The 24,672-nt window shown below is 35.7% G+C and overlaps 1 protein-coding gene across 2 annotated transcripts in view; it reads right to left on the reverse strand.

Moving 5' to 3' along the window:
* The window catches only part of COP1 (COP1 E3 ubiquitin ligase), a 133,591-nt gene that overhangs the window by 101,001 nt on the left and 7,918 nt on the right, over window positions 1–24,672 (reverse strand). The window contains exons 2-11 of one of the 2 annotated variants that reach the window (XM_070939228.1): window positions 23,936–23,995; window positions 23,165–23,262; window positions 20,963–21,027; window positions 19,204–19,323; window positions 11,475–11,543; window positions 10,509–10,568; window positions 9,191–9,267; window positions 6,019–6,073; window positions 3,642–3,756; window positions 1,889–2,024 (exon numbers count right to left, since the gene is read on the reverse strand). In XM_070939228.1, the coding sequence (XP_070795329.1) occupies window positions 1,889–2,024; window positions 3,642–3,756; window positions 6,019–6,073; window positions 9,191–9,267; window positions 10,509–10,568; window positions 11,475–11,543; window positions 19,204–19,323; window positions 20,963–21,027; window positions 23,165–23,262; window positions 23,936–23,995 (855 nt within the window). Of the gene's footprint in view, window positions 1–1,888; window positions 2,025–3,641; window positions 3,757–6,018; window positions 6,074–9,190; window positions 9,268–10,508; window positions 10,569–11,474; window positions 11,544–19,203; window positions 19,324–20,950; window positions 21,028–23,164; window positions 23,263–23,935; window positions 23,996–24,672 lie in introns of both variants that reach the window. The other variant, XM_070939227.1, reaches the window with a different exon arrangement.

The raw sequence follows: 24,672 nt of genomic DNA on the forward strand, positions 1-24,672 counted from the left end.
ATGCCATCACACTACTGAAACTGAAAATTTTTGAAGGATTTTTCTCTATAATGACTAAACAAAGTTATATATTCCTGAACTGTTAAGGGATAATCTGTTATGTGTGATTACTAAGCCACTCAAAAAATGATTGAACAAGAACCTTCAGAAAAAAGCAAATGCACTCTTCTTTAAGATTAGTTTCATTAACTGCGAATCCAATCATATAAAAAAGCTGCTGTCTTCTTGGTTAGGGGACTAATACATAACTATTTCCTTTTTAAAAGGAAAAAAAGAGGACGGGGAAAAACTGGAAAAAGGCAAACTTAATTTAATTTTTATTTTTTTAATTTTAATTAAAAATTTAGAATCCTTCAATTTCTTCATAAATGAAGGGGAAAACTTTAACAATGTAAATATCAAGAGCACAAAACACAACATAAAAGTATAAGGGTTTGCACATTTAATTCTTACAAGTCTACGCTTGAAATCTATATATTCAGCCACGTTTAGGATGCTAAATTTAGGCTGCAAACTGACTTCATCTTAAATTATATCACAGATACAACATGGTTCTCTCAATTTCTGGAGTAGTAAAATGTGTTTCTGTCTGCCTGGTGCTTCCAATTGAGAGTACTTTTTTAAATAAAGGACTTGGCAACATTTGAGAACAACAGGAGAGAAAGTATTGACATTTTTAAAAAGTAAAATGTAGGAAGTATCTGTTTTTCCACAATTTTGAGAAAATAACAATTACCTTATCAAGTTTGCTGGTCAGTTTGCTACACAATCCTAACACTATGTAATACACACACACACAAATTAAATTAAAAGCAGTTCTACTTTTTGAAATGTCAATATTGGCTCATAAGTTCTGAAAAATTTCACTCATTTAGAAATAAAGAAAATGCTTCATATGTTCCTTTGGTGAATACAGATGGTATGAGATCTTGCCAATGAACTATTTTTATCAAACAGTTACAGTTCTTGTTATTACCAACATTACCTGTAAAGTAAACTAAGGTTGCCACCTTGTGGTCTGGTAAATTACTACTACTATATTTACTTGCCTGGGAAGGTGACTTTTACCACCACCACCACCACCCCACCTTTTAAATGAGAATATTGTACTAAATTTATTGAGAATACAGAACAGAAACAAAACGTTTCTTTTCAACATTTCCTTGAAATTGGACTGGCATTGCTTAAATTCAGTCCAGCTGCCTTTGAGATTAAAACTGACTAACATTGACCAAAGTAAATTACCCATAAGGATAGCCCGTTTATTATAGATGATCCTAAAGACAACAAGATAAATTTAAGGAACGTTTTCAGCAGCACTAAAAAGTAACACACTCTGAAATGTATATACTTAAAATGTCAACCAAACTAATATGGCAATTCCAGCATCATCCCTGTGAATAACTCTAGAATAACTTGGAAAATTCTTTTGCCTATGTTTTAGCTGGTAAGCACACTGTTTTTGATAAAAGAATTTTCCAAAACACATTGGACTTCAATATATTATGTTGTACTTCTATAAAATAGATGATTTCCTACTGGCATTTGTAATATTTTCTCCATTTTATGTAGACTAAATGTAATAAATAAATTAAATATATTTATATAAATATGGATATGAATCTATATTCAATTTATTATTACTATTGTAACAACAGATCAGAAATTATGAATGGATTATTCCATCTCTTAATTATTTCAAAACTAGTGTAGTGACTTATGCTAATTGTAAAGAATGAAAATAAGCTTTAAAAAGCAAATATTAAGATAATATAAACAACATCTAACTTCACAAAGTCCTCTGAATAAAACTGTCTGCAAATAAATGAAGAGTTTTGTCAAATTATAAATTCTCAGGATTTATAGCACTCAAACAGGTATTGATTACCTTGAGACTATGCTAGATCCGTTGTAGAGATCACTTGCATAAGATAGTGTTGCCAAAGGTCGAACAGAATTGTAGCGAGTAAACTTAGACAGGCACTCTTGAAATTCATCCAGCTGGTTTGAGGTTCTACTATCATCTAAATGGGAAAAGCAGGGAGGAAAGAATGCAATTTAAAAGTTTACAAGAAGGGAAAAATGGTAAACATAGTTTCAGTAACTGCCACTATATGTTTACAGTTCAATTAAATACTATTTTTTTTTCTAATCTGCGGGACTAACATAGAAATGGTTATATATGTAGTCCATTAAGATCTGAAAATACGTTCTGCAGTACACAGCAAATACAGAATTTAAGCAGAATACCTGAAAGTCATATATAATCTTTCATCATCCTTTCCCAGCCTGACGCCTATCAGATGATATAGTAGGTACACACAGATGTCATCCCCCACAAGCATGATTTGGGCATAACCAAGTACTTCTGTGGAAAATACATACAATGTAAAGGTAGTCTTCTATTAGTTTGCCTAATTCTAAATCTCTTAGTAAAACTAGCAAATATAGTTTGAGAGGGAAAATAACTTTTCAACTATTTAAGACATGAGAAAAGCATCCCGTCAAACTTGCTGCAATGTAACTCCATACCATTTATATAATATGAATACAAATCCCAATGGATGTTATAAATTATACTATAATTGATATTTTAAACCACTTTCTTATTACAAAGCTGGGATGTAATCAGTGTAAAACTCTTTTATTTTGTACACGATAGATCTAGGGAGAGATAAGGATATGTCATGAAAAATGTCTGCCAGATGTTGAGGAAAACAGGTTGTCTGTCCAGTGGTTTGAGGAGGAATGTCTTATGAGGTGAACTACAGAAGAATTGAATTACACTGTAGTGGAAATCTAACCATATGGAAGGGGACTGAGATGTGACATTGGTCTCCAGGATAATACATATATAGGTAGTCCTCGACTTACAACAGTACATTTAGTGACCATTCAAAGTTACAACGGCAATGAAAAAAGTGAGTTATGACCATTTTTCAGTTATGATCTTTGCAGTTTCTGACAAGCAAAGTCAATGGGGAAGCCCTATTCATTTAACAACCAGGTTACTAATGCATCAAATGCAGTGATTCACTTAACAGATGTGGCAAGAAAGGTCATAAAATGGGGTAAAACTCACTTATCATGTTTCACTTAACAACAGAAATTTTGGGCTCAATTATGATTGTAAGTCGAGTACTACCTGTAACACCTATGAACAAGCACTCCAACATCCAAGAAAAAATATAACCCTAAGATTTATACAGAAAAAAATAGAAGGCGAACAGCAAGAAAAAAAGAAACATAGTTCAGGATCCAATCTGGGTCTATCACCAGGACCAGAGGTTTAGTCTTCTGAGCTTTCGGACTTGTGCTGAACCCATCCTCAAGGAACTTCTCTCGTACCAGGATGTGTCGCTTAGAGATAAGAAACATCATTTTGAAGTAAACAATATTAGGAATATAGGAAAGGGATGAATCATACAATAATATTATGGCTGCAGATGTCTATTATCCTGTCCTGTCCTGTCCTGTCCTGTCCTGTCCTGTCCTGTCCTATCCTGTCCTGTCCTGTCCTAGCCTGTCCTGTCCTGTCCTGTCCTGTCGTATCCCAACTATAGCAAATTACTATGCCGAACAGAAGGATGATATTGGGAGGCACGATAAACCACTTTATTCAGAAGGTAATAGGCATTTACCTGATAGACGAGTCATCCTGGTAGAAAAGTAGCATTGTTCCAAATCTTCAAAATGAGCTGTAAGTCTCTTCCTCCTTGAAGCTAAAGTACTATTATACCATGGCTGTTTCTTAGTCTGAATGAAGGAAAAATAAAAATTATGTTCATAAATCAAACTTAGTCCAACTATTTTGAATATACTCATCATTTTATAAATTGTACTTAAGATATTTCAAATAGATATTTATCTCATTTTTTAAAGTTATGTAATATACAGGTGAAGGGAGAAGTTCAACTAATTTACAGTTATATATCTAAGTTTCAAAAAACAATAACAAAATCAAATGTCCATTATTCTCACACCAATATGGTTTGGACACTACAAACTAAAAAAAATGCTGAACCTAGATCTTCTGGCAGGTTAAGAAAGAGGCAGATTATGAAAATAAACATTAGGACCACCAATGTATCTTGTTCCAAAGATTTACAGTCTTTTGTCAGGAGAAATACTCCCATACAACTCAGTACATAAAATATAAAATGGGTGACCAAATGTGATAACCAAGAGGGTTCTCCACTCAACTGGACCTGGGGAAACAACTTTTCTAAAGGCAAGCAGAATTGAATATATTGTGGGGACGTATTCCAAAGAACTGGAGCAACCAGCAAGAAGGCATGCATTCAGACATAAGATGCCTATCTTTAAAAGAGAGCTCCTCCTACCACTGTGTGGAGCAGGTGGATGTTCTTGGCAGTCGCACAAGTCACCCGCTTCTATGCCATGTAGAGCTTTAAAGAAGGTAACCGGGCCCTTTATTAATGGTCCATTCATAACACCAGGGAGCCAATTGGGAGTTAATGCACAACTCTGCAGAGTTGTAGTGCCGCATGGGCCTAACAAATAGCACCTATAAACTACCTAAACCACTGCATTTTGCCCAGAGGAAGCCTCTGGATGGTTTTCAAGGACAGCCAATACCATATTGCAAAAGGCCAATTGGGAGCGGAATAAGTCGCAACTGATGAGCAAATCTCCTGATCCAGTAATGGGGACGCCCCTGGCCAGAGCTGCCATTGCCCTTCAAGCAGTGATTCCAGACGGACCCTTAGATAAGTCTGAACAAGGCTATGCCAGAACCCTATTCAAAACCAAAGATAGAAAAACACCGGATTCCTTGGTGAAATGGACAGACATATAAATCAAATTTAATGAGTAAATGAATATGTTTCTTTATAAGTAAACCAAAGACAATCTGAGAGGCTGGCAGCCCTTTCCAGAAAAAAGTATCATGTTGGTTCTATTGTTGATGGGAGATTATCTGAAAAGTTTTGCAAATAGCAATAGAATTTATATACTGCTTCACAGTGCTTTACAGCCCCCTCTAAGCAGTTTGCAGAGTCAGCATATTGCCCCCAACAATCTGGGTCCTCATTTTACTGACCTCAGAAGGATGGAAGGCTGAGTCAACCTTGAGCCGGTCATGATTAAACTATTGCAGGATTAAGCCTGCAATAATGCATTCTAACCACTGCACTACCCCAGCTCTTTACCAAAGAAATTTCAGGTATTTGGAATAAATGGACCAAATTTAGGAAACAAGTGATGGGGGGGGGGGGGGTTGTGGGGTGTCAGTCAATACTTTAAATATCAGGAAGCTGAATCGTGTACATATACTCGCTGTTTATGCACTCCTAACTATATTGCTCTTGACAAAACTGTTTTTTTTTACTCTCAAATTTATGTTATTGATACAAAATACTTAATAGTGTAATTTCACTGGCAAGTAAATACTAAATATGTACCGGTAGTTAAAATATTGATGTTTTACAAAATGTAATTCACTGTGGGAAAAATCAGTAAAATAGTCTTTACTTCACAGACTACTATCAAAACGCTCCTGGTTTTCCTAACAGTAAATTACGTTTTTATTTCAATGACATTTTTTTATAGTAAATTCAAACAAATTGAGGAATTCCTCCCATATAACAATAATTCATATTAGGTTTTTTGCTCCATTTTCAACGCTGACTTAAAAAACATGGCATGTGGGTGGGAGTGAAATTATTACCTATTCAGTAAGATGATAAACAGATACCCTTAGGGCATGCAGAAACAACTTCCTCAAGAATGAAAATTACACTGACTGGTCAAGATACAAACAATGAAAAGACAGAAGCTAATACATATATACACCAGGGATTATTTGCATCATACAGCAACAGAAAAAAAGTCTACAAATAATTAAGCATGTATATATTGGAAGAGTTTAGCTGCTTTGATTTAATCACTGAAAAATAGAACAAATCTTTCACTGAAAATATTCTGAACATTCCAGATTCAAAAAGGTATCTACAATGTTTATCAGCATATCTATGTATATGAAGATTACTCTCATACCTGGGAACTGCCACTAAATCCAGGTTGGCTATATTCTGTAGAATCAATAATGCTACTGTAAAAATAAAAAAAAAAACAGAATATAACAGTTAATAAAAAAAATTGAGTTTTAATTTATTTAATAATACAACTAAGAAAAAGAGTTTTATTGGAAGTTCTAAAGAGGAAAATTTCCTAGTGAGCAGCAGTGATGTGGTGGGTAGAGTGCAGTACTACAGGCTACTTCTGCTGACTGCCGGATGCCTGCAATTTGGCAGTTCAAATCCGACCAGGCTCAAGGTTGACTCAGCCTTCCATCCTTCCGAGGTCGATAAAATGAGGACCCAAATTGTTGGGGGCAATATGTTGATTCTGTAAACCGCTTAAGAGAGGGCTAGAAAGCACTGTGAAGCAGTATTTAAGTCTAAGTGCTATTGCTAGTCTTTTTGGAGATGAGATTGGAATAATAGCTCATCCTCAATTTACAACCATAATTGAGTGCAAAATTTCTGTTGCTAAGTAAGGCAGTTGTTAGATGAGTTTTGCCCCATTGTACGACCTTTTTGCCACAGTTGTCAAGAAAATCACTGCAGCTGTTAAATGAATCATGTGGTCGTTAAGTGAATCTGGCTTCTCCCATTGACTTTGCTTATCAGAAGCTGGCTGGCAAGGTTACAAATGCTGTTCACATGACACCGGGACAATGCAACTGTTGTAAATACATGATAGTTGTCAAGTGTGCATATTTTGATTACATGACCATGGGGATGCTGCAATGGCTATGGGTGTGAAACCCCATCATAAGTTGCTTTTTCCAGTGCTGTTGTAACTTCGAACAGTAACTAAATGAATGGTTGTAAATTGAGGAGTACATGTACAGCAATTCTATACTGAGGTATTAGGGTAGATAATCAAGTTACTATTAAATATGATTGTGAACAATACAACCACCTGTAATTTTGCAGAGGCAGAATTTGGCTGCTGAAGTGAATGGAGTCTTTTTGCTAGTGGAGGCTCCGTTCATCTTACTTCCTGCTATGCACTCTCAATCCATGTGCAAATATTACCTTATAACTCATAATACTATCACTTTCTCAGTGTAGGTAAAAATAGTTATCTTTTTAAATAATATATTTAATAAACATTAAAAACAATACTGCAACAAAGGCCTGGAACATGGCTGACTGTTGTGTCCCGTCAGCTGCCAGCAGAGCTAACTGCAGAGTCAGACAAGGAGGAGGTGGAGGGAGAACCTGGATCATCTTCAGAGGCTCTGATAAGGAAACAGCATCAGAGACAGAGGCAGGGCCTTGTGTCCTCCCTCAGGTGGAGAGGCAGCTGTTTTTGGGGCCTGAGCTGAGTGAGAGGGAGGACGAGATGGGGCCCATCCCAGATACGTGTATGCGCAAAGAGAAAAAGACAGAAGAGCAAAGGAAAGCAATAAGCCGGCTCTCAAGAAAAAGCAGATGTGGATGCTAGCCAGCTCCTCCCTGGCTGGGAAATAAATAGTAGGGGTTTGGGAGTGGCCGGTTGACACAGGCAACCCATTACACACCCAGTCTCACTCCTCACTCTCAGCCCGTCTATTCTTATTTAATTTCCAATTGGATTCAAAGGGAAAAGTCTTTTGTAAAAATCAGAGTCTCTCTCACCTCAATGTCTCACGTTGCTTTCCTGTCATCTTCTTTCATTACTGCTGCCACAGCTTCCTAGCAACTTCTAAGGTCGCTTTCTCAGCAGTCCGGTTTGAGGAGCTTCTTCTGGTTCAGCCAGGGAGTTTGCGATCCCCCTATGCTGGCCAGTCTGTGCTCCCCTTGTTTATCATCCCTTCAGGATGACTTAGGCCACTTAGGACCCCAGAACTGCAGATATCGACAGGTCTTCAAGAGATCTTAAAGAACCCGACTTGCCGCTGCGACATTGGCCATGCCTCTCCGACTAATTACATTTTTGTTTATCCACATGAATAAAAGACTGTTCCTACCCTATTTGAAAAGGAGTTTGTTTTAATCGCAAGTAAGCAGCTTATCATTACTTGCTAAGGCTGGGTCAGAACACTGACACAGTATTATTACAAAGCCCTAATTTATTAGTGGTCCATTCATAACAATAATTAAGTTTTCCTGATCATGTTGTATAGTCCTACTAATTAAAACTAGTAAAATTGTTGCAGGAGAGGTGGACATATCTGCCACTTTTTTTTTCTATTTTATTTTTATATTTATAGGATCTCTAGAGAAATAAAGATGATTCTAGAATTGATGCTTTGTTTTATCACAAACAAAATTCCTTTGTTATTTAAAATTTGAAAAAAATGGAATAGGGAGAAAAGGGAGAAAATAGTTTTTGCTTCCTAAAAACAATTTTTTTAAAAAACCCATCTGCTCTGTACTGCTCCAATTTGCCTTCTTCTAAGTCCCCTGTGATATTACCCCTTGAATATTTATTTATCCAAATATTTGGTATTTTTATTTATTTCTGTCTTAAAACATCACCTCCTTAAAGCAAATATTCCCCCTCCCCCACCTCTGGGACTGTTAAGAGTTGTAGACATTTTTCTATCCAATGTACTGCATAGCCCTAGACAGTTACTTTGCTAACCATACAGGCTAGCTTAATTTATGAGGATACTTTTTAACTGAGATGATCTCTCATTTGTGAAGAAAACAAATTAAAGACAACATTAAAGTACTCAATCAAGCAAAATTTCCTGCTTTGTAGCTTTTGCATACAGAATAGCCTATGGTGAAACATCCCAGATTTTGTAGATTTAAAACATCTACGGTGTTATAGATTTATTACCTCTGTATTAAGAAATTTCTATCAATGTTTGCTTCTACATAAACTATGCTTTAAGACAAGTTAATATGGAGTACAACAAGGAGGGAAAGAGTGGGAAAAAGATGTAAAGTGGTTTTCACTTTTTCATTATTTTTTATGGATTCTGTACAAACTTCAAAAATGGTTTGAAAGATTACTTTAGACTTGGACTTAGTACAAGCATACCACTTTTAACCATTAAAGCAGATAATTTGACAGGGAGCCTCATAAATCATTAAAAGAACATGTAAAGCAAGAGGGTCTTTTTTAGGTTTGCATGCCTGTTTTAATAAAAAGCAGAGAGGTGTAGGCATTCATTTTTTAAATCATTTGAAAAACGTATGTACATTTAATTCAACTGAAATTTGGTTACCTGTGTGAAGGAGACGGCGCTTCAAACTGGGGCACAGTGCTGTCTTCACTGACTGGTGAATACAAGCCACTCATTTCCTGGAATAAATATAGAGCCACACCACAAATAAGCAATTTGATATTTATATCCTTTCATTAATTTTTAATTTTTATCAAAGTATTTATTACTTGCCATCAAGTCATTTTTACCCCTAGTGACCACACAGATAGATTTTCTCCATGATAAACTGGCCTTTCAAGTCTTCTAATGGTGCACCATTCACCACTATAATTTAACCCCTCCACCTGGCTATTCTTTTTCCTTCCACCCTTACCAGCTTTAAAGCTTTTTCTAGATGTCTCTGCATGATGTCTCTAAAATCAAAGCATTATACTCATTTTTTATTGCAGCTATTTTTTCCCAAAGGTGCTTTTTCAAGAGGTAAATGGACTTCGTTTTTCTTTGAAGATGTTACGCTTCTCATCCAAGAAGCTTCTTCAGCTCTGATAGGATGGTGGGGAATGGAAGGATTTATATTCCTTGCAGGCAACTGGTCATTTGCATTCTTTTAGAGAGCCACTGAGGCCACTTAAGAGGTTTATCTGTGTCCTCAGGGTCACCTGAATAGCGCAAATGGGTGTGGAGCCTTCTTTGGTGCAGGATGTTTTCTGCCAGGTGTTCCTTCACTGTTGAACAGAGGCGCAGGTTGTTGGGGATGAGTCTGTGTTGTCTGTGACCCTGAGAACACAGATAAACCTCCAAGTGGACAGTTGGATTTGTTTAATGAGTTGATTCACTTAATGACCGTGATACATTTAATAGCAGTAATCAAATACAACATGACTTATTTAGCCAGTGTATCACTTAACAACAGACGTTCAAGTCCAAAGTGTGGTCATAAGTTTAGAACTAGTCCTCAACACATGACCACAATTGGGACTGGAATTTCAGTTGCTAAGCAATGCAGTTTTAAGCCGGACTTGATTTTACAACCATTTATACTGCAGTAGTTAAGTGAATCATATGGTTGCTAAGTGAATCACATGGTTATTAAGTTTCTCCAATTGACTTTGCTTGCCGTAAGCCATCTGGAAAAGTTGCAAATTATAATGATGTGATCGCAAGATGCTGCCACAGTCATAAATATGAGCCAGATGTCAATTGCAATTACTTGACTGTGGTGCTAAAGTTTTATAATTGACAGCATTATTTGTGGACGTATAGGAACTCATAAAACGTTAATTCTCCACCTTTATACTTGCCATAAAGTATGATGCAATAAGTTTGATAAACATTAAAATAAAAACGTGCTTGTTGCAATGATTGTGGAGAGCTTTACCTCTACTCGTTTAATATCTTCTTCCAAAACACTCAGCTCCTTCTGGATTTGCTCTAACTGCTGTAGATTAAAAGAAAGATTTTAAAAATGTAAGTTATACTGGCAGGACTATCATAAATTACTTGTGACAGAAAAAGAGGCTGTGGGTCCAATAAATGGTAAAAAACAAAATGCACTAATATATTTTTAGGTATGCATTTTACCAATAGACTGATAGCAATATTGAAATGATGAAATATTATCAAAAATTATGTTCCTCACCCTCAGTTACAAGCCTCCTCAATGTTAATAAATAAAAATTGCTTAACAGCCATTAAAAAAAACCACAAGTAATATGGCAGTCCTTTGGATTTGAAGAAGACATATTGTTGTTGCGGTTCATCTGTAAAACTTTGATTTGATTTGTAAGACTTATCCCTTCTCCAACATTAAATCAATTTTGACAATTATGGGGAAATTCTGTATATCCTTCAGTTAATTAATCATTATTTCATTATACTCCTCTTTTGTAAAGAGGAGCTTGAAATGAACACCAATTCAGAATGAAGTACTCAGAAATATCACCAAAATCTACAGGAACATATTTACTTGCAATAGGCCTTTGAAATTAAAAAACCTTCACCAGAGACACAGTAACAATTGGTATAAAGCTACACAAAGTTCAGGCCAGCTTCAATTTATTTCAAGAATTTGTTATAACTTCCAACAAATAACTTTAGCAAACTTTTCTCCTCAAAGGTATGAAAAGTAAAGGAAAACAATCATGCAATTCAATTCAAAAGAAGTAAGGTCAAAACCTCTCATAATTGACATGGTCTAAAATTCTTCAGGTTTATGTGCTTGAAATAAACTGTAACAGATTGCCACTATCCACACTTCTTAAAAAATGATAAGCCAATTTGTATTATTTAAGAGAGTAATGGAAATATGTTCTTAATAATAATAAAGCAAAGTAGGTCATGTTACCTCTCTCTTATTTCTCCTGGCAACCTTGAGGAATTCCATCAAAATCTGCAGCTGGGCAGCATGGGACTCCTGTAACAATAAATTGTGACAAACAGGGGAAGATGTGGAAAAAGGAAATTGATAAGCAAAGAGGCATTTAAGACACTGGCATTCTATGTGCAATATTTAAGTATGGATATATACATATCTGAATCACAAACTGCTAACTGTAGTGACATTGAGAAAACAAACGGTTTATCCACAACTTAAAAGTCCACTTCAAATCAGTTTCAGACCCTGTATTATGAAAAAATCATGTTTGTGGAGAATCTGCTCTAAGGAATTCAAAACACTAGTGAAGAAGCTCACATTCCCCTAACTGATTCTTACCAATAGTAGAGGCAATAAGGAAAAACATCAAGCAAAACAGAAAATAATATTCTGTACTAGCCAAAAACTGTGTACACTATGTGCACAATGAGTAACTTGATCATATCATCCTTTTTATGCATATTTTCCACCTCCAAGCTCTATACACATGAAAACTTAGTAGATAAAAGCATACCGGGTGATGTGAATTTGTATAATGAGGGAGTGTGTGGCCTAAGGAGATCAACACAGGTATGGCGACTGCCGGAACAGGGCTCAATACCCTATATCAAGGTGTGCATAATTATTAGGCAGCTTCTTTTCCTCAGGCAAAATGGGTGAAAAAGAGATTAAATGACTCTGAAAAGCCAAAAATTGTAAAAAAATGTCTTTCAGAGGGATGCAGCACACTTGAAATTGCTAAAATATTGGGGTATGATTACAGAACCATCCAACATTTTGTTGCAAATAGTCAACAGTATCGCAAGAAACATGTTGAGAAAAAAAGACGCCCATTAACTGTCAAAGATTTGAGAAGAATCAAACATGAAGCTACCAGGAATCCATTATCCTCCAGTGCTGTCATGTTCCAGAACTGCAATCTACTTGGAGTGCCCAAAAGTACAAGATGTTCAGTGCTCAGAAACATGGCCAAGGTAAGGATGGCTGAAATCCAAGCACTTCTGAACCAAACACATAAGTTGAAACTGTAAGACTGGGCCACAAAATATCTGAAAGCAGATGTGAAGTTTCCGAAAGATGCCCTAATTAATTCATGAGCCATGAGCCAAACTTCAAAAGAAATACAGTCATTTATTAGGAGCACCATTTCGGCAATATTCGGATGCAGTTAGAACTAAACCTACGTAGATTTACGTTCCCCTATGACCCTGTCTTTCCCCTCCTCCCTGGCCATGTCATAAATCACATTCTCCAATTAACCACTTTGGCTGGCTGTGAAATCCAACACCTTTCTTCTGATTGTGGAAAGAAAGCATGTATGGAATGTAGCTTCAGTTAGGGAAATCAATCAGCTCTATCAGTTCTCCCTCCCTCCTGCTCATGGCCAGGGCCGGATTTTCCTATAGGCTAACTAGGCTTCAGCCTAGGGCCTCAAGATCAAGAGGGGCCTACACAGTGGTGGGATTCTGGGGGTTCTAGGGGGTTCAGCCAAACCCTTTGTTAAATTGCTGGTTCGCCCGCCCCTCGACTCCCACCCACGCGGCGCCAGCCTACCGTAGCCAGGGGTGGGCAATTGTGGCTCTTTTACAACCTGTGGCCTTCAACTTCCAGAATTCCTGAGACAGCTTGGCTGTCTGAGGAATTCTGGGAGTTGAAGGCCACAGGTTGCGAAAGAGCCACAATTGCCCACCCCTTCCCTAGCCTGAGTTCCGCTGCCTGGGATCCACGTGGGCTCCGGACGCAAGAGAGCAGGATGGAGAAAGTAGCTTCCACGCCTTCACTCACCCTCACTCTCTGCTCTGTTGGATCGCCGGCCGTTCGCTTACCCCGCCCACTCCCCATCTATTGCTGCCTCCGATGGCTAGAGGAAAAAAAAACTTCAAATTCTTGCCGCGGGGCTTCAAAGGGCCGCCCGAGAGCCAGTGGTGCAGCCGAACCCTTTGTTAAATTGCTGGCTTGCCCCGCCCCTCCGCACCACTATTTATTGCCAATAAATAGTGGTGGGCGAGGGGCGGGGGAGCCAGCAATTTAACAAAGGGTTTGGTGTTTTTTTGTAATTTTATTGGCCCCCGGAGCTTCGGCATAGGCTAATTAGCCCTTGCTTAGATCGGCTCCCGACCCCCAGCTGATTTGCTCTCAGCTGTTTTGCTCAGAGCTCTGCTGCTTGCTTGGAAAGAGTGCAGATTTTTTTCCCCCTAGCTATACTGAAAAACGAAAGAGAAAGTAAAGCAGGCTGTTGGCTTTGCACGTTGGAAAATTAGGCAGGCAGATTTCTTTTTCCTCACCAAAAAAGGTAGGTGCATACAACGGGAAATTTAGGGAAAAAGAGGAGATTTTAAAACACAAAAGAAAAAAAGCTCTATTTAACTAGGGAATTGTAATAATTGAGATACTATTAATTGTATATTGTGTTGAAAGCAGAAATGGTTAAGTTGTGGTTTGGAGGAATATATGAGGGAAATTATTTGGTTTATTATTATTGGTAAATATAATTAATTGATTTGTAAGAAATTGGATTGCATGGAAATAATTGGAATATTCATGTTCATATTGATTAATATACAAAAAAGGTAGTTATATAACTAATTGATTTATATTAAAATGTTGAATTCATATTAAACAACTGTAATATTACATAATTAACCAATGTGAGGATGGATATAAAAATAGATGACAATGGGAAGGGGTATAATATAGAATAGAAGGGAAAAATTGAATTTGATTAAGATTAGAGATGAGGATGAAGGGTAATATTGGTTTTTTACAAAAATAGATGAGGAATAAATATGGCAAAAAGGAAATATAGAAATTGAAAATTTAATTGAAATGACTAAACACTGTTTAAATTTGTGAACCGGCCAAATACTCTGTTCAAAGAAAATACATTGTATGTTTGTATGTGTGTTTCTAATTATTGTTATTTATTCATATTTGTTCTCTTTTATTCTTTAAAGTTTAACAATTCATTCTTTATCTTAATATCTTTATATTTGTTTGGGGTTGGCTTTCTTCCCTTTCATCTTTTTTATTGTACAGCAATCTTTCTCCTCAAACCTACCACCTCTCTCTTTTCTTTCCTTCTTACTTTCTCTTCCTCCCCCTCTTCTTCTCCTCCCTACTTCCTCTTCCTTTCTCCTTCTCCTCCTCTCTTCCTCCCTCTCTTACCCTCCCTCCTACTCTAATTTCCCTTCCCTTCCTTCATCCCTCTCTATTGCTGTATCCTTTTATGCATATGGACTACTCAGAGGGCTGAAAAAGTTATTTCTGACTGGTCCTCGCACTTTTGACCAGTCCTCGACTGGTCCTCACTTACGACTGTCCTCACCAGTCCTCGACTGGTCCAGAACTTATGACTGTCCTCACATTTTACGTTTTTGCCCTATCTTGTCACCATGGTGAAGAGAAACAGTTGTGAAATGAGTGACATGGTTGTTAAGAAAGCTGCACGGGCATAAATGTGAGGATGGTCATAAGTGTGAGGACCGGTCAAAAGTGCGAGGCCCAGTCAGAAATGACTTTTTTCAGCCCTCTGAAAAAACTCTATGCACATAGCCACACCCACCCGGTCACATGACAAGCTACCCACGCCTACAGTCACGTGACCAGCTAGCCACGCCCACCCAGTCACATGATTGTCAAGCCACACCCCCAACTAAGCCACGCCCACAGAACCTGTTGTTAAAAAAAATTGAATCCCATCACTGGTGAAAGGGCCTCATAAGTGGAATAGCCTAGGGCCTCTTTTCATCTAAATCCGGCCCTGCTCATGGCAACTTGAAAGCTTGAAAGCCTCCTGCTTATGGCAACTTTGAAAAACATTTTTCAAAGGTTTTATGGACTGATGAGATGAGAGTGACACTTGATGGGCCAAATGGATGGGCCCATGGCTGGATCAGTAACTGGCACAGAGCTCCACTTTGACTCAGACACCAGCAAGGTGGAAGTGGTGTTTTGGTAAAGGTTGATGTTATTGAAGATGAACTAGTTGGACCTTTTCGAGTTAAAGATGACTCAAAATCAACTCCCAAACCTACTGCCAGTTTTTAGAAGACATTTTCTTCAAGCACTGGTACAGGAAAGCGTCTGCATCTTTCAAGAAGACCATGATTTTTATGCAGGACAATGCTCCATCGCATGCATCGAAGTACTCCACTGTGTGGCTAGCCAGCAAAGGCCTTAAAGATGAAAGAATAATGACTTGGCCCCCTTCCACACCTGACCTAAATCCTATTGAGAACTTGTGGGCCCTACTTAAATGGGAGATTTAGGGTGAAGGAAAACAGTACACCTCTCTGAACAGTATCTGGAAGCTATGGTTGCTGCTGCTCAAAAAGTTTTTTCCCCAAGTTTTTAAATTTTATTTTACATATACACATCAATGCGTGGACAGTGTGGCACCTGGGTATCATATGTTTTGGTGCAAATAAGAATAACATTAATCACATTTGTTACGTCCTCAAACTTATATAATTCTGTTAATACACATATTTGTATTAAATTATAGTCCGTCATTATTTAATTATTCAATGTTTCAATATATTATTCTAATGCCAATCACAATATTGTTAACACTTACATGAGAATTCCATTATTCAATTCCTAATCATCCCTCTAATTATTGCTTTTATCTGATTATATAAAAATGTGCATATTAATAATCCCCCCTCTTATTTCTATCTCCATTCTAATTTTTAATCATGCCACCATTATATTTAAAAAAAGACATTTCCTTTTTACCCTTTATCTCTTATCCAGCTTAATAGCTTATTTCTTTTTCACTTTCATTTTAATAAAAAATATCATATTCATTACATTCATCAAGCTAATGTAGTTCTAATATTAATACACATATTTTATTAAGTTTTGCTTTTCCATTATTTAATTATTCAATGTTTTAGTATATTATTCCAATGCCAATATTTAAACATACATATAACACCATTTAATCTCTAATTTTCCTGCTTTGTTATTGCTTATATTTTATTATATAAAAGTGTATATGTTTCCCCATTTTCTTATTTCTCTCTATTCTAGCTTTTAGTCATGCCACCCTTATATTAAAAGACATTTCCTTTCTAAACATCATCTCTTGCCCACATTAATATTTTAATTCTTATTCATTTTCTGACTTGCATCCCATATTCTTCTTAAATCTTTGTTTCTGCCTATATTCACATCATGACTATTCAAGCTGAATATTCCTCCCATCTCTACCCTCTTCCAGTGTCTAGTTTTCAGAGTAACTACCCATATCCGTCTCCTTTTCAAAAATATCTTCCTGCACCTCCAAGTCTCTTTTTAAAACTCTTAAAGTATTTTCCCTTGTTTTGTTTCATCAGTCGTTGTTTTTATTGTTTTCTCCTTATCTTCTTTTATTTGTAGGTTCATCTGTTCTGTTTTTTCCTCCGTTCTCTGTTGGCTCCTACCTTTCCTGGGTGACTTGATCTTTACTCATTGTCCCTTGTATTATATTGTCCAGCTTTCCCTCTATGCGATACACTATTTCCTTAATCTCCTTGTGGTTTCTTATTCTAATGTCCTTTATGCTTTGATACATTAACACTGTATCTTCCAAAGATCCATCCATTTTCCCCTGGAGAGTCTCATTTTATTAATCCTGCTCTTACCAGTAGTCCAGGAACTGTGTATTCAAACCTAAAATTAATCCTTCAATCCCCTTTAAATAGTCCAGGGGGCTGTTCAAAGTCTCTTTAAATCCTCTTTATAAATTCAATCATGTATCATAACATTCAGGGGTCATTTAATTAGACATTCCTTGTTCTCACATTTAAATCTCCAATAAAGTAGATGTTTATAACTCAATAAATATCTTCACAATCCTCCAGATAAGTATTGTTTATTCCTATCCAAAGTCTTGCCAGGCTTGTAAATATATGTTGTATTTCCTTTCATCAGCAAGTGGCGCTCTCAGCTTAAATTTCAATGTTACTGCGAGACGAACCAGTTCCAATCCAATTTGATTTTAATTCAATTTATAAAAGCAGTTAACTTTTGAAGTAAATAGTTCCAGCATTTTAAAATGCCTTCCCAAAACAACGCCTTCCCAATTTCAGAATCCAATTTCCTGTATTTTTAAAAAGTTTTTTGTTTTCTTCCCTTGATCTTTTCTTTCCAATCTAGTAATTTTTTCAAAATGCTCACTCGCTGCTTAACAAATAGCTCTGAGTAAATAGTTCTGGATTTTTCCTTTTGGGGTTAGATTTTGAGTAAAAAGGAATCCTCTCACCCAGTTCCAGACACTGTTCACTAATTCCGCTCCAGCACCAGTCTTAGCTGTTTCTCGGTTGTCCCGGCTTCATGGCAGCCATCTTTGGGCTGCCTCTTCTCCTCATCGTGGCTGAGAGGGAAAAGAAAACCCCAGGCCAGGCAGGAGAGATGCGACTCTCCACGACCTCACAGGGCACCCCTCTTTGCTTTGCCACCCCTACAGGGCAGCTTTGGCTCCTTTCGGAGCCCACCAACGGGAAGAATTCAGCCCGGGAGAGCGAAGACCAACTCTCCGTGACTGATCCCGCCGCAACATCAGCCAGAACTCACTGCACAAAAAGTTGATCGTCAACAAATGAAGAAACTGATGGACTCCATGAATGAAAAGCTTATGACTGTTATTGAAAAGAAGGGTGACTATATTGGTCACTGGATTTTTTTAAAAAAAAAAATCTCAGAAATGTTTATTTGTAGATTTTGAGTTGTTTGTTCTTTTAACAGATGCAAATAAATGAATGAGATGGGCAAATTTTTATTTTTTCATTTAGTTGCATAATAATTCTGCACACTAATAGTTACCCAATAATTGTGCACACATTGATATTCTCCTAAGAAAGCCAAAACCTCGCTTTTACTTTCCTAAATATTCAAATTTCAGGTTTATTAACATTTTGGATTGACCGAGAGCACTGTAGTTGTTCAATAATAAAATTAATCCTCCAAAATACAACTTGTCTAATAAATGTGCACCCAATGTATTTTGAGAAAATACCATTCATTACAAAATGTTGCAATGAAACTTATGGTATAATATTTTTTTTCTCCTATGGAACAAAAAGGGAAACACAAGCCATATACAGACAAGTACAAATCATTTGGATATTGTCAAGGAATCCATTCCAGGAGTTGCTAAAGTACAACATGCCATAACGCAGACAGCATAGGAAAGCTGGGAATGCACTCAGCAGTTTTTGGAGATCTATAGATAAAGGAGCCCTTCTGCTCAAGATGTTGATAATACAATATATGCTTGAAATTACTTGTTCAAATATTTTTATCATCATCTGAAACCAGCGAAATAATGATTTGCTACACGTCTAAAATATCTTATGAAAGCCAACAGATTATGCCTTCATTTAAAACTGAATAATGAAGTGGATGTTAACTTTTCTCAGCCATGTAATAATCTTGCATGATGAACTAGAGAACACCCTGCCACTTTAAAAGATCTCACATAAAGCCATCAAAATCTCATAATGTGTTTTTTTTTTTAAAGTAAAGCATTTTATTCTGATGATGGTAGGACTATCCACTGGGTAGTCAAAGACCATTTTAGAGCCTTTAGGCGCTATGTTACTGATCTGTACATTGGTACATCAACCAAACTCTGGCAAAAAGGGTAATAAGTTTCATTAAAATAAATATATTGTTTTATAATATATATTTACTAAGAGATTAGAAAAAAGCTTACTGCCTCCAGTTGTTTCTTCTTCTGCACCAGAAGTTCCAACATTAAGTTAACATTGGCCAAATCAAGATTGTCTTGGTCTGTTCCCAGCAAATCTTGAAATATTTGCCACCTGTGCCCATTCTAAAGAGAAAAAAAGGCAAACAAATAATCAAGACATGTTTCAGAGCCTTAAGTCAATATAGCTTAGATATTTCATAATAACATAAAGCAATCACAGTAATCCAATGGAAGCATACCATTCTGAGAAAAATTGTAAGGAAAGGATAAACTTACTTCAGGCTACTTTTTTCTTTTTCACTATTTGCAAAAGCAATGTCCAGTCTCGAGGTGTGTCAGGACATGCATTACTGCAGTTGTGTGGAATCCCACACTTTGCTGTAGAAATGAGCCCTGAATAATATACTGTGTTTTCCCGAAAATAAGACCCTGTCTTATATTTTTTTGAATCCTGAAATAAGCGCTTGGCCTTATTGCCATGCGCTCAAAAGCCCGATTGGGTTTATTATCAGGGGATGTCTTATTTTGGGGGAAACAGGGTAATCGAAAACTTATCCCATCTCCTTCCTTCACTCCCATGTCCTCAAAATATTTTTTGGAATACTCAATTTTTATTAGAGCTTCAATTATCCAATTCAGATCCAGAGAGGATTCCAAAGTCATGCACATCTGACAGATTCTCTCATGTCTCCAGTTTCACTTGCCATCCCATACAAAATACTATGCTTAAACTCCCAGGTGCAAATAGATTGATGAATGGGCATGAACATGCTGAAGAAGAGAGGAAAGCCCAGCAGCATGTTCAGAATATTCCATAGGTTATTTTGGTAACTTACTTGGGTAATTACATATGTAGTGGAAATTGTGATATTTCAAATGAAATGTTAATGTATCTATCTATCTGTTTCAACATGTAGGAAACAAAACAATGTGGCCGCTTGTTCCAAAGAAAAGTTTAACAAAAACTGTATATATGTTTACTTTAATATGAAAGTAAAACCTTTTAGCCAAACTATTTCAATTTCTTGTGTAAATACAATGTTAACAGTCCAAATACAGTAATGTTAGCATTAGTCCATAGCTATACAATTATATTTAGCATCTGTTTATGATTATCACCTGAATTTCAACAAAAATTGTTCACATATTTACATTTGTTCAATAATAGTTCAATAATATACTCGATGTGCTATGATCTCATGATAGATTTATTCAGTATGGCCCCAACTTGCTGGCTTTTTGTAAGTCCTCTGTCCCAAGGCCTGGGGGTCCAAGTGTGTGCAGACCCATTTTATGGTTAAATTAGTTATTATAATGTGATTTATTCTTGGTTCCTACATATTTTTTTAATATTATTAATCACTAATACTTATTAGTCGCTTGGTGAGATAGATGGCCAAATTAAGTAAATATACAAATAAATATACACTTGGAAGAACCTTAGAGTCTATCAGAATGGCATAAGCATACCACAATCACCTAAGTTCTCAAAAGAAAGATTTTTTTTATTTTTTAAAAAATTATTTTTATCCACCCCGATCTACATATTCACAAATATATCAAAATCATTATTATGTTAAAGAGTAAAGTTAGATTGTATAATGAAAATCCCAAATAACACTTTGCTTACACAGATTGAGCTGTCTGCTAAAAAAACAGACATTCTCAAATGCTTAGAACATAGGAATACATGCACTCCACCCCTTAACCCCCAAAATAAGCAAATGAAAGAAAGAAGATTGGGACATACGGTGCTACTCACTGAATGGTCCAATTTGAATCTCTTTTCCTCAAATCTTTGCTTCTGTTTAAGGATGAGCTCATTCACTACAGGGTAAAAAAGATCTAAGTAGCACATTTTAAGATAAGAGATGAAAGACAAACTGTCTTAGAAATAAATGCATACTAAGATGATCAAAGGAATAAACTTCAACACTGCACTTTTATTAATTCAGTAAGAGCAACAAATATTATAACTCACTTGCCAATCAGAATAAAAAGATTTCCATTTTTTTCTGGAAAATGTATACTGTACATACAATATTTTTAATTTATACAGCAGTATTGATGAACACAGTCACTCATTTTATTTCAGTAAACTATAAAGTACATCAAAATAAGATGCATCTTCACCATTCTGTAACTGGTTCATCAAATGTGACCATTAAATACATTCAGATTTGTGGGTGTCCAGCTTCCTCTAACATAATAATGACCTAAACATCATAGTTGTAGCGCACTTAAATAAAAATATTTGGTGAAAATAAATCATGCCATTATTATCACACCTTTGGATTACTGCAAGCATTCTACATGGGCTTCACTTAATCACAATCCAAAGCTACCATTGGTAAAGAATGTGACATCCATTATGCAAATATAACTCTTGTTCTTTATTCACTACACTGGTTGTCAGTAGGTTTTCAAAGTGCTGCTTTTGACTAAGTGGTTTGATTCCAGGGAGTCATCCCCCCACCCCAGGCAGAATCTGCTCAATACTGACAGGGAGAGGATACTGAGAATCTCATCCCTACAAATATTCAAAGGGACATGGACCTAAGACGGCCTTCTTCCTTGATGGCCTCCATCATATTTGGTACTCCTATTATTAGCTTTCAAGAAGGCCACTGAAGCAATCTTGTTTTAATAAGCACTTGAAGGCTGTTTAATAATTTGGTAGCATGCATATTCTAGAATTTGGATTTTGTTGTAGTAACTGTGATTTCATGCTTTTTGATATTACTTTTTGCAAACTAACAGGAGTCATTTTTAGCTGGGTAATATAAAATACAATCAATAGCTAAAATTTAACAGGATTTATCCCTAATGATCTAGACATTTAGAAATGTGTTGTTGTAAATACAGCACTTAAGTACAAATATGAGTAAATAAAGGAGATTGAAGCTCATCTAATATGTAAGAATATTAAAAGCTATATTTTATTGTACACAACAGTCTACTTACAACAGATGTTAACTCGTTTATATTTTAACAACTTCAGTTGTTCAATGTGACTTATACGTTATGTTACTAATTAATTTTATGAAACTAAGCATTTGAAAATGAATCACATTTCATGGAATATGTCCCAATCCACATTACCTAGATTAAAATATACATCATAAGCACAATTTTCCCCCATCATATACAGAAGGTCCTTAAAATTGCTCTTTTAATAAGTCTATAACTATTGTCAAATGTACAAAATGGACTTATTCGCACGAGATACAACCAAATTACATAATTGCACTTTTTCGTACCCTCCATATTAATTTCATGTATGTCTCTCTCCGATTCACACAAAATCAAAAGGAAGAATGGACTCTTAATTCAGTTTTATTTTTTCCTACTTCCAATTTATCATTACATGAAACATAAATAATTGTTTAAAATAAATTATTGATCAGCAAACTGAGGGCTTGCAAAATTACTCGCAAACAGCCCAATATTAGAAAAGACTATTATCAAACCACTATATAAATGCCACTATTACTAAGAAAAGAAAAAGGGTTATAAATCCATCTTGGCAGGAAAATTGAGTCAGAGGCACTATGACTTAATAAGATTTTATGGCGAGTATACAATTTGTTTAGCATAAGGCCTATTTTGAGCTTCACCTTCACCTTCCTCTCTTCACATCTCACAATCAAATATGAATCAACTAAGAATTATTACATTATTTGGTTACTAATAGTTTTCAATTTGTTGCTTTCACAATCATGGTCTACCATAGATTCTCTCTCAACTTCATCTCTTATTGTTTTGCAAAGCTAGAATGATTTTTCTATCACTGAATACCTGATATTCAGATATTACGTGTCCAGGAATGTAGTCTATGTTGTACAAAATCAACAGAAGCATGTGAAACATAATATAGAAATAAACACCCAGCAATAAAAGTTCAGTTATTGAGAAAGTTACCAAGACATGATTGAAGCTTGTATTACTGAACATTAAAACTTACCTAAAAAGTTGGGATATAGATGATCAATGTTATCCACAACATAATTACATTTGGGACACCTGTTGTTATCTTCCAGGCTTTGATGAATACATTTGTAACTGTTCAAGAAAAGTAACAGAACAGTGAAAACTACTGCAGAAATTTATTAAGATATGCTTTTGAATAAGATACATTGCATTATGTTTGTTAGTTGAGGAATTAGAGCTGTGGTATCAGGTGGTTGGGTACTAAAGATAGATCAAATCAATGAAGCATCTTCAAGTTCTGGGCAATTTTTTTTTTTTTTTTTTGTAACTAATGTTATCTTGTTGCAAAAAGCAACAAAATATTGGATGTTAATAGACAGTTTTAAAATACAATTGCCTGCAACACAGATTTATCATCTTCAAAGATATTTCATAACATACAAAAGTGGAGAAAGAATTGTATGCATCCAAAGTTTCGATGAGACACATCACTTCAAAAAAATATGCTTTTAAGAGTAAGAATTTTGAAAACCATTGATGGCTTTGAAGAATTCATGGTCACTTATAAGAATCTGATGCATGTGTCCTGTCTTGCTTCATCCACCAAATTTTTTTCATATATTTTAATAGTTATTTGTTTAAAGCTATGTCAGTGCTACCATTCAGAAATAGAAAATGTTTATGTTATCCCAGGTTATCTCCAATGAAGATATTGAGTTAGAAAGATGCATAATAACTTTAGTTCAAACATTTTCATTTTATAACTAAATCTCTCTTACTAAACAGTTTTAACAAGCAACCTTACCAGAAACTGTGTCCACATTTTGTCATGTAAGCTTCTTCAATCATATCAAAGCAGATGGGACTTGAAAGGGAAAGAAAAGCACTTAAATTATCAATGGAATCTTTTAAACAAACACATCACCAGCATTGAGAAGCCTCTGTTAATCTCTTATTAATAGAAAGCCCAGAAACCAAATCTTAATCATTTATATGATTTAAAATCTAAAGAAAAATCTAGAAAAATAGGCTGAGACATAAAAGATGTGCTACAAAAGACATTCAAATATACATCCAAGTTACTTCTTTATGTATATATATCTAGAAAAAGTAATTGATAGAAGTTATCTCAGGTACTACACTTAAAATTTAAATAGGAAAATGGTTAAAAATGAGGAAATAGATGCTTTTTTAAAGTAATTATTTAATTTTAATATTAAATCACTAAAATTATGGCAGAAAACATATCCAAGCAAGATACGTCTTTTGCATAACAATGAACTACGTAAAGAATATACTAAAAACAACCCAATTTTCCAGGTCAGAGTCAAGAACTAGTTGAAATCTTTGATGAGGGAATTCATTCTGAAAAATCAGGAAAAACTCTAAAGCACTCATTTATATACGTGTTCCTCTTAAAAAATTTAAGATTACGCTTTTCCTTTCATAACTATCAACATTTTAAAATCTGAAAAGGGAGTAGCAGTTTTTTCCTAAGTGCACAAATTGTTAAAAAATTACAGTTAAAAAAAAACCTGAATT

Source organism: Pituophis catenifer, unplaced genomic scaffold, assembly GCF_029215685.1.
Source record: "Pituophis catenifer annectens isolate HBS135680 unplaced genomic scaffold, rPitCat1.0.hap2 SCAF_3, whole genome shotgun sequence".
Taxonomy (NCBI): Eukaryota; Metazoa; Chordata; class Lepidosauria; order Squamata; family Colubridae; genus Pituophis; species Pituophis catenifer.